Source organism: Semicossyphus pulcher, unplaced genomic scaffold (assembly GCF_022749685.1).
Source record: "Semicossyphus pulcher isolate SPU_LCO1_2020_fin unplaced genomic scaffold, fSemPul1.0.p SCAF_7, whole genome shotgun sequence".
Lineage (NCBI taxonomy): Eukaryota > Metazoa > Chordata > Actinopteri > Labriformes > Labridae > Semicossyphus > Semicossyphus pulcher.
The window spans coordinates 3,373,046-3,384,340 of record NW_027211748.1 but is presented as its reverse complement, the minus strand read 5'-3'; the positions used below and the strand labels follow the sequence as shown (position 1 = coordinate 3,384,340).

Genomic DNA, 11,295 nt, shown 5'->3' with positions numbered 1-11,295 from the left:
TAAAAGCAGAACTCGTCCTATGTGCATAACAAAATAAAGTAGTGAATAATACAAATTATATTAAGACTATGATAAATGACTGTAGAATCGATCATATATGTAAACTGTGATTATATCCCCGTCTAACACCGCAAACTGTTGGTGAATAAAGGTTTTACTCTGAAGGTGCGGGCCGGAAGTGTAACAGCGGTGCTGTACTTGAGTGTTAATGACAGGAGAGGAAGTTGAGGTAACAGGTAACAGCATGTTAATGACAGCTCACCTCTGAGGTCTCTGTAGTCTCCCACAGTCCAGATCAGACCTCCTCCTCCTGCTCCTTCACCTGCTCCTTTCGCTGCTGCCCGAAGCCACTGCTCCTCCGCAGGTAAGAACACCTGTCAGCCAGCCGGTCAGACCGAGAACCAAACCCCGCTGAGAAAGTCACTAATTCAAACTGTTCTCGCGTTTTGACCAACGACTGTCGCGATAACAACGTGATCTTTTATGTTTACCTGTTGGGCCGGAGTCAGAGTTCAGTTCGGCTCAGCTCAGCCTGCTGTCAGCGGCTTCCTCACCTGTCACTCAAACGAAAGACTTAGGAACTGCCTTTGCTAAGGGTTCATTCACCTGTCCGTGTGTGTGGAAACTCTACTGTCAGAATAATCACGATGAATTCTGACCATTACCAGCGTGTAATCACACAGTTATGTATCAGTCTCACTTTACAGCAACACTTCAGGTGTAAAGAAACTGTTTACAGTAGTGTTCCCACCTGTTATGCTGTTCTATTTAAAGTACCCCCCCCTACACACACACACACACTGACTAGCTTTAGGTTTTTATCTCTCTGTGTAAACGCTGAAGTCCGATTTGACTCCAACAGTCTGATTACAGTCAAACTTCACTCACACACGGACACGCACATGGACACCTGTAACCTGCTGCAGCACAGGTTCAGGTACTGAGAGACGAATGATTTCAGGAGGACTAAAATAAAGTTACCTGAGGTATCTCCTCACAAGACCATTAAACCTGCACTCACCTGCAGGTGGAGGTGTTGGGGTCTGTAATGATCTCGATACAAATCTCCACCTGTCTGATTCGACATCGTACAGACAGGAAGTGTTTAAGTCCTTTCACACCTGTACCTCTGTGACACCTGATCACACTGAACAGACTAGCGCCTGACCAGGACAGCTCTTTAAGGATAAACATGGTGGCGGTGCACAGAGTGAGGAGCTGCTCTTTGTCGGTTTGTTTGTTTGTGTGTGTGTGTGTGTGTGTGTGTGTGTCTGTGTGTGTGTCTGTGTGTCTGTGTGTGTGTGTCTGTCAGTAAACCATGTGTGCTCTTTCAGGTCCTCAGTATGGTGTCCTGGATGGGTCAGGTGATGATGATGATGTCTGTCTTCATCAGTAGCAGTCAGGGAAAGAGGGACAAGGTGCTGTACTGCTCAGGTGAGTCACCTGTCCTCTGTCTGAGGAGCAGAGGTGAGGATGTGCAGCAGGGTGTAAAAGTTCAGAGATCAGACTGTGAGCAGCTGAGAGTCTGTGTGAAGACAGGTGTGATGTTCACTGTTTGTAACATCTGTTATGAGCTCATGTATAATCACACAGAGCCGCTGTCTGCTGCACATGTGCATCTGTGTTCAGTCAATTCTCCATGAGAGAGAGCTGACATGATGATCTTTATGATACCTTAAACAATCAAACAATCAACCGAAATGTAATCACATTTTAGTAATCGATCAATTACTTTGAATTTTTTACAAGAAGACAAAAACCTCACATTTATTATTTCCGGTAATTACATGTCAAGATTTACTGAATATCATCTTATTGTGAAAGAAAAAACTTTGGGATTTAAGAGCTCACTGCTGACCTGTGACCTCTTAAATACCTGTACTGTACCTGCTGCTGTTACCTGAGCTCCTGACTGGTCCTCATGTGTTCCTCTGTTTTTCCCAGCATGCAAAGCGATAGTGGATGAGATGAACTACTCCATCAGTCAGGTGGACCCCAAGAAAATCATTAACGTGGGCGGCTTCAGGATCAACCCTGACGGGACCATGAAGGACAAGAAGGTAGAGACGCTGTCACCTCACCTGTCACCTGCCTGCTACAGATCTGACCTGTCTGTTTACTTATTCCTTAATGTTGTTAAATGTGTTTGAATTTGTTTAAATATATGTTGATGATCTGTGTGGGTACTGGGTCCTCTGTCACACAGCTTCTGTTCCACATGTAGGCCCATTAAAGGTTCTTTAACAGGACGTCTACAGGAGCCTGTGAGGACAAAGGAGATCCACTGATGCTGTGAATACCAAAACACCACTAACAGAAGGGTCACTATTCACAGACTACAACTAGCTTCTTGTTGAGATTATTTCCCATCATGCACCTGGTGGAACTACAGGAAGAAGAACGAACAATGGAGCAGAAACCGAAGCAGCTGTTGGTCACAGCTGTGTGTGCAGGGGTTTGTGTTATCTAAGGCTGTAACTTTAGCTATGTTAGCATAACAGGCTAGCAGGCCCTATGTGAGCCACTTTATTCAGAGCCTTTTACCAGTGCAGTAAAACTATTTTCTAACATCTGTGGTCACTCACCCTGTATGTCTGTCATGTGATGCATTGTTGTTTGGCCTAGCTCATGCTAACACAGAAACACATACATAGAACTTTATTGTATTATCTAGTCTTAAAGGCAGACTTTTCGCTGGCATACATTATTCATAGTCAGTGGTCGGTCAGTTGTTTCTCTGCTGCACACAAACACAGTAAATCTCTACAAAGCTGCTGTATTGATGAGGAGGTCTCACTGCAGCCCATTTCTCTTCAGAGGATTCCGTCATCCAGTCATCTCTGGTGTGTGTGTGTGTGTTTGTGTGTGTGTGTGTGTGTGTGTGTGTGTGTGTGTGTGTGTGTGTGTGTGTGTTACTGTGGGAACACAGAGACTATAGATCCAGGTTATTGTTGCTGGTCTAATGAGGTCAGGTCTCTGTGGATCCTGGACTTTCTCCTTCCCCCCGAGACCAACATGAGGAGCTCTGATATTGATCTGTGTGCTTAAATCCCTGATCACTGCACTTGACGTCGTCTGCTAAAAACAATGGGACTGTAGTGTGACATATTGCAGTAATATAATTTATATAAATGAGAAATAATAAGGGTCCTAATATGGATCCTTGAAGTACACCATACTGGATAATGTTTCTTTTTGACTCATGACCATTAAAAGTAAAATTTAGAATCTGTAAAAGCTGAAGGGAACCGTGAGGAGCCTCTTTTCTTTGAGGCAGCTGCTTCGTAGTTTTCAATGTAGCTTTAATATTCTTTACAGATTTTGTAAACTGCTCATAAGATGTGTGAGACAGCAGGTTTAAATGTGTGGAGCTGAAATATTTTTGCCCTAGTATTAACAGAACAGGTGATTACTAGAAAACATTAAAAACATTGAAATAGTTCCATGAGTTATGATTTCAGTGAAAACCACTGTTCCGTCAGAAAAAGACAAAAGTCCTGACGATTAACAAACTGAAGTTTTGATTGACAAAGACTGAAACTCCTCCTCCAACCCTGCAATGTCTGATGAAGCGAGTGCAGTTATATCATGAAGGTCTGATCCTCGAGATTCATCTGAAAGACATGTTTCAGTAACAGAAAACTAATGATCTAAGCAGGATAAATAATGTACAGGTCATCCTTTTTAGAGCGATTGTGAATGTTTAGAAGCAAAACCAAATATGATATGAATCCACTGGTAATGACTTAATGCATGAACTGAATTTGAACTGATTAAGTCATACTGTCACTGAGTTTAGATTATGAGACAGAAGAACATTTTGCATGATGAAGAACAAAGAAAGGAAACACTGACAGACCCATGAAGTCTAACTAACATGTTAAATGAAACCCATTTTTACAAATAGTAAACACGCAAACACATATTTTTGACAGTATTTTCAGATAACTGTTAAAATCTGAATCTATTTACAATAACAGTCAGATGAGTATTTCCTGTTGAAGCCAGTGTTTAGTTGTCATCACGCTGTAGTGATCATAGGGAGCTCGTCGTCCTCCTCTGCCGTCTGCTCACACTAACCTTTAAAACATCCTCTCACACACCCTGATCCATGTCTTTAACTGTGAAAGGGCTTTCTAAAACACATCAGTACCACTTTCAGCAGTGTTTCCTGTTGAGGCCAGTGTTTAGTTGTTATCAGGCTGTGGTCAGCAGTCCATGATAGCCTCCCCCTCCTCCCCTGCCCTGATCTGACACCTCCTCCACCTGTTGCTTTGTTTCTCCATCAAATGTTCCTGAGCCGCAGAAGAAGAAACCTTGATCCCTGCCCTCCCGCTCCGTCCTTTCAGCAGCGTTTGACCCACTCTGAATCGCAGAGGGAGGGATGTCACAGCTTAGCGGCCATCAGGGAGGAGGATTTGCAGGTTTTAAGTCTCTGCTCTTTGGCCCCCTCACAGTAGGACTTCCTGGGATCATGGAGCTGCTCGGAGCACAAAAGTTAAACCTGCCTGCAGAAACAAAGACACATCTCAGGCCTCCAAAGACATTGAACTTAGATGGAGCGCGGAGCTGGTCTCATAGTGACGGAGGGAAGTCATGCATTGAGAATGAGAGGATGCACAAAGGAGGCTGACACACTGACACATGATATCATGAGGACGAGGCTGAGGCGCTCACATCACTTTAATACAGACAGGCTTCTGTCTGCTTAAAGGAAAACACTCTTCCTCTCTGACAGGGAGGCAACAGGGGGACTGTGTGCAGAGCTGGAACAGGATGTGGTTAGCCTAGCTTAGCATCAAAATTCTAAACAATGATAATTTGGTAATTTGGCTTTTAGACCTTATCAGACAGTTTATGGTAGAGACACTCAGAGAGAGCCTCAAACATCTGACCTTCTCACCCTCCAGCATGCTGTTTGTTTAATAAATGTCCCTCAGTGGGACGCCTGTGAGGGATCAGGTCCTTGTTCCCGTAGTAACAGTTTGAAACCCTTGAACATCCTCCTGCAGCACTCGCAGATCACAGATCATGTTGGTTTCATCTATCTTCAGGGGCAGCTACAAACTGGGACTATTTCCTGACAGGCAGCAGTGTATCCCTGTGTGATGGTTTACTGATACAGGTGTGAGTGTACAAGTGTGATGGCACCAAAACAGCAGCATAACTCTGGGCTGGTCCCAGCCTGAGCCACTGGTAGACTGACTGGTAGATTGTTCCAGAGGAGGGGGGGCTGATAATTGAAGGCTCTACCTCCCACACTACTCTTATCTCTCTTCATATTTCTTGTCAGGACACGTGTGGCAGCATTTTGTACCTCATCGTGTTGAAGCAGGATGTGTCTGATGTTTGTTGTGAAGGTGAAAGAAGGCTGTCCTTGATATTTGTTTTATGTGGGAGATGAAGGACATATCCTGATCAAATAGAACTCCCAGATTCCTAACAGTAGTGCTGGATGCCAGGCTGATGCCATCTAGGGCAGCTATATCATTAGAGAAAGAATCTCTAAGGTGTTTTGGGCCGAGCACAATAACTTCAGTTTTGTCTGAATTAAGTAGCAGAAAGTTTCTAGTCATCCAGATCTTTATGTCCTTAAGGCATGCTTCTAGTTTAGATAGCTGATTGGTTTCGTCTGGCTTCATAGATAAGTATAATTGAGTATCATCTGCATAACAATGAAAATTAATAGAGTGTTTCATCATGATATTACCCAGAGGAAGCATATATAAGGTAAAAAGAATCGGTCCGAGCACAGAACCTTGTGGAACTCCATGACTAACTTTGGTGTGCATAGAGGACACATCATGAACATTAACAAACTGAGATCGATCTGATAAATAAGATTTAAACCAACTTAATGCAGATCCTGTAATGCCAATTAAATGTTCTAATCTCTGTAACAGGATGTGATGGTCTATCGTGTCGAAAGCAGCACTAAGATCTAACAGGACGAGTACAGAGAGAAGTCCTCTGTCTGAAGCAGGAAGTGGATCATTTGAAACTCGCACAAGTGCTGTCTCAGTGCTATGGTGGACTCTAAATCCTGACTGAAAGTCCTCAAATAAACTGTTGTTATGAAGAAAGTCACATAATTGATTAGCGACTGCTTTCTCGAGGATCTTTGAGATAAAAGGAAGTTTAGATATAGGTCTATAGTTAGCTAAGGTGCCTGAATCAAGGGTAGGCTTTTTAAGAAGTGGCTTGATTACAGCTAGTTTAAAAGACTGGGGTACATAGCCCGTCGATAAAGACATATTGATCATATCTAGTTAAAGAAGTGCTTATTGAGGGAAAGACTTCCTTAAGCAGCTTGGTTGGAATCGGGTCTAAAAGACAGGTTGATGGTTTGGACGAAGAGATCAAAGAATTTAGCTCTGGAAAGTCAATTGGAGAAAAACAGTGAAAACATCAGGTTTTTGAGCAGTTTCCAAAGATACATCTGCACCAGTTAACGGCAGGAGGTTACAAATATTGTCTCTAATCTTTAGGATTTTGTCATTAAAGAAGCTCATGATATCATCACTGCTGAGGGCTATAGGAATACATGGCTTAATGGAGCTCTGACTCTCTGTCAGCCTGGCTACAGTGCTGAAAAGGTACCTGGGATTGTTTCCTTCTTTGTTAGGGGGGCCGTCGAATCTCGAGTACTTCTCAGTGAACGTGCTAACCAGTTTGTTAGCTGGAGAGTAGTGGTTAGGAATGTGGAAAGACTCGGATCTTTATTTTAGAGACCACATCTCAGAACAAGTCTGAGGAAGAGGTCAAACAGTGAGGAGCTTAGCTCCAGTGATGAAGTGATGGTTTTATTATCAGACGTTGTTAATGATCCATGTGTTAAATGTTCAAAAGGACGACCGAGCTGCCTCCTCCGCTCTGCACATCATGACATCATCTTCATCATTATTATTATTATTATACGTGAATGTATGTGTGCTCATCGGCCCCCAGCAGCAGGACAATAGACTGAAGGCTCTGTCCTCAGCAGTTCAATAATGGCCGCCTGTCCAATGGGAGTTGAATAGAGGAGCATCCTGAGAAGCCCACCCCCCCCCCTCCATTCTTCAAACAGCACTGTGACTGACAGCTCCTTTCACAGCACTGAGACTGGCAGGCTTTAACTCCATTCTGTATCCTGGCATGATAATGACTCGGAGCTGGGCCGAGCTGGCCCAACCAGGGGTGAGGGGTGTCGTGGGGGGGTCTTTAATGGTCAGGATTAGACTGAGGATTCAGTTAAAGTTTAAATGTCAGCAGACCTTAAAGATGATTCTGAGACCACTGAGCAGCAGACAGATTGTTTTAAACACGTTACAGACATGATCGTCTGCTCCTCTCTGACGTTACAGTTCGCGCTGAGCTGCAGGAAGCTCGTCGTGTCTGCCTCATGTTCGTCCTGATGTTCGTCCTCAGGTCTGTCCTCATCTCCGTCCTCATGTCCGTCCTCATCTCTGTCCTCATGTCCGTCCTCATCTCTGTCCTCATGTCCGTCCTCCTGTCCATCCTCATGTCCATCCTCATGTTTGTCCTCATGTCCGTCCTCCTGTCCATCCTCATGTCCATCCTCATGTTTGTCCTCATGTCCGTCCTCATGTCCATCATTAGAGCTGCAGGAATGACACAGTGTTTACACCAAACCAGAGCTGAAGTGATTCATGAGTTAACAGTTAACATCAGTAGATGATAAAAACCGGCCTCACAGATCTGTGAGGAGGACATTTAGACGTGTGTGTGTGTGTGTGTGTGTGTGTGTGTGTGTGTGTGTGTGTGTATGTGTGTGGTATCAAAGTCATCAAGAGGTTTTGATTGACAGGTGAAGCTCATCGTCATTGGCCTGGTCGACCTACGCCCGTCAGAGCCCGCCCTCTGACCTTTGACCCTGTGCTGTAACACTTCCTGTCCAGGTCAACCAACTTCCTTCCTGCAGAGGAGTGTGTTTGTGTCTGTGTCTGTGTGAGTGCGTGTGCGTGCGTGTGCGTGCGTGTATGTGTGTGTGTGGAAGCGATCAGATCCTGAAAAGAGAGGGGGTGTCAGAGAATAAAATCTCTACATTATAGAAGTGGAGCAGATCAGCTCTTTGATCGGGGGGGGCTGCACTTGGCCCCCCCTCTTCAGGAAACAAACCCCCCCTCCTTTGTGCACTCTTCACTGCCCCTCCTCACCCCCTCACCTCCGGGTGTCACCCCTGTCACCCATCTCTTCCGGGGCAGGAGGGACAGGGGGAGCTGCACTCTGCACCTGTGCTGACCCGTCTAGACGAGAGGACGGCTGTGTGTCTTCACAGGGAGGAGGAGGAGAGAGGAGAGAGAGGAGGAGGAGGAGGAGGAGGAGGAGGAGGAGGAGGGAGGAAGAGAGAGAGAAGGAGGAGGAGGAGGAGAGAGAGAGGGAGGAGGAGGAGAAGGAGGAGAGAGAGAGAGAGAGAAGGAGGAGGAGGAGGAGAGAGAGAGGAGGAGGAGGAGGAGAGAGGAGGAGGAGGAGGTGAAGAGAGAGGAGGAGAGAGAGAGGGAGGAGGAGAGAGAGGGAGGAGGAGAGAGGAGGAGAGAGAGAGGGAGGAGGAGAAAGGAGCAGAGAGAGAGGAGGAGGAGGAGGAGCTGCAGGTTAAAAGTCAGAGTTTGTTAGTGACAGAGCAGAGGAAACAGGAGGTCCCCCTCTGACCCCCTGACCTCTCATCACTCTGTTCATGAGGGGGTGGGGGGGTTTGCTGTGCAGGAGTCTGAGTTGTGTCTCCTCCTCTCTCTCTCTGTGGTGCATTCAGGTGCCCCTGGCCCGCTCTCAGACTCACCTGAGCGAGCTCCTGGAGGGTGTGTGTGACAGTATGAATGACTACGCCCTGCACGCCGACCCTGACACCGGCCTCACACAGTACAGGAGGTTCGCCCCTCGGAGCGGGGGGGCCGCCGCAGACTTCCCCGACTTTAAAAACTTCCAGTTCGACGGGCCCGAGGCGTCCAGCGCCCTCAAGTTCGCAGTGAGTCAAACATTTTACCTTTATGTGATATAGAAGTGTGATCTAACATCAGGCCCGTGAACCCGTTCAGGGTCGTGTGGGAGTGTGTGTCTCCTCACTCACATTAAATAAAGATGCTATTACATCTTAAAACCTGTACAATAAAATAGAAATAAATTATATTAAACTGAGGAAGTGCGTCCTGGTAACGACACAGTGATCTGTTGCTAGGAAACATTTAATCCCTGTCCAATAAAATTCAATGAGTGTTACAGGGTTGTTGTTGTCTAAGATACATAAAATATAACAGAATTATTAGAGCAAAACAATATACAGAAAAAACATCAAATAAATACATTAAAATAGTACATTGTTCAATAATAATTATTAATATTGTCAAGTAATAAATGTAGATAAATAAACTCTTCTAATTGAATAAATTAATTCATGTAATAAATCAGTTGATTCATATTAAATAATAAGTCTGAATGAGTGTGACGTGTTTTTATACTGTTTTCATTTTCTGTGCAGCGAGAGCACGTATACTTTTACATTTATGTCAATAACTTGATTAAATGTCAGATTTAATTCATGAATCTGATATTTATTTACTAAAAAAATGTTTTTAAAGAAATATTACAGCAACAGATTTGTCACAAATTAGAACAAAATACTTTAATGTATCTTTTATTTCAGCTCCTCACTGTTCAATTTTAGTTTTCTTCATTTCCCTCTCTTACACACACACACGCACACACTCGTTTCAGGTCAGCTGTGTTAACATACATCCTCTTTAATCCATATTTAAATGTTAGCATGTTCAGGCACTGTGTTCAGTCCTGCTGCAGTTAGATAAGTTAAGTTAATCTTCAGTCTGTGAGCTGCTTTAACTGAGTTACAGGTTAAAATAATAACTCAGACTCTGTAAATAAAAGAGTCACGTGAATAAAACAGAGTGCAGACAATCTGAAGGTTAAAACAAGAACCAGGTAATCGTTCACAGCTCGGCTTTTAGAATCATCCTAAGCACAGATTCACCTCGTTTATTATGAAACATGTTCCTTCACACGGCCGTGAAAATGTAATTTTATTATATTTATTATATTATATAATCTTGTAATGGAGCTCCACGTTGTTCAAAAGTCAGTGTGAGCCTGGTCATTTAACACACACACACACACACACACACACACACACACACACACACACACACACAGTCATGGTGCTTAAAATCAAAATCAAAAATATAATAAATAAATAAAATACATCAGAAGCAGAATCACAGTTTGATGTGAGGAGCTTAAGGAAACACGGCCAACGCCCTGCAGACGCCGTGCCCACAATTGTGTCAGAGTGCATGTGTGTGTCCCTCAGGCTAACTCTCTTTGTGTGTGTGTGTGTGTGTGTGTGTGTCAGTGTGAGAGCATCGTGGAGGACCTGGAGGACGACATCATGTCTCTGTTCAGTCAGGACGTTCAGGACGTACAGGAGGAGTTATGCAACAGAGTCTCAGGTAGAATCACACACCTTCAGACACCTTCACACATCTACACACCATCACACACCATCACACACCTTCACACACCACCACACACCTACAGGATCAGTCTCACCAACAGAGGAGTCAGTCAGAACAAAGCTCTTTAATGATTCACGTTTTGTTGTAGAAAAATCTAGTTCACTTTTTCTGCTTCTTAATATTTCTTCACTCTGACACACGAACGTCTTTAATGTACGCATGTTGTGTTGGGGGTTTGGCTCCACAGCGTTATGTAACAGCAGCCCAGAGAGCGGCCATCTTGTTTGAGTCCACCCATACGTTGGGTTTAATTCTGACACATGAATCATCAGAGACAAGTCTGCTCACAGATGTCTTTGCTTCTGTCATAAACTATCCAAACATCACAACACACATGAACTCGACTGCATTCATCAAGAGATCAGTGAAAATGTGACTAACACTGACGTGTGTGTGTGTGTGTGTGTGTGTGTGTGTGTGTGTGTGTGTGTGTGTTTCAGATTACTGCAGAGGCAGCACACACACTAACAAGGAGTTATAGTTTTGTACGTGTGATGATGGAGGAGGACCAGCTGTACAAAGAGGCCTTAAAAAGAGACGACCAATCACTGACAATCTTTTGGAATAAATAAAGTAAATGTTGATAAACCGTGTTGTTAATCTGAGTGTTGTCCTGCTGTGGTGAAGCTGCTGCAGGTGACAGGTGTAGTGGTTCCTCCGCATCTAATTAACAGTCACATATTGCTGAAGTGTTTAAACAGTGTGAATGTTTCACTTTGAGCTGCAGAAATATTAGACAGCATCAGGTCAGCAGCTGATTCTATCAAACAGA

General features: G+C 44.2%; 1 protein-coding gene across 1 annotated transcript; it reads left to right on the top strand.

Moving 5' to 3' along the window:
* Window positions 1-225: 225 nt before the first annotated feature.
* Window positions 226-11,076, top strand: cnpy1 (canopy FGF signaling regulator 1). Its single transcript, XM_069685138.1, has 6 exons — window positions 226-364; window positions 1,335-1,434; window positions 1,945-2,060; window positions 8,753-8,965; window positions 10,361-10,457; window positions 10,964-11,076. Exons 2-6 carry the CDS (start codon window positions 1,344-1,346, stop codon window positions 11,002-11,004), a joined length of 558 nt encoding a protein of 185 aa, XP_069541239.1. The 5' UTR covers window positions 226-364; window positions 1,335-1,343; the 3' UTR covers window positions 11,005-11,076.
* The last annotated feature ends 219 nt before the right edge of the window (window positions 11,077-11,295 follow it).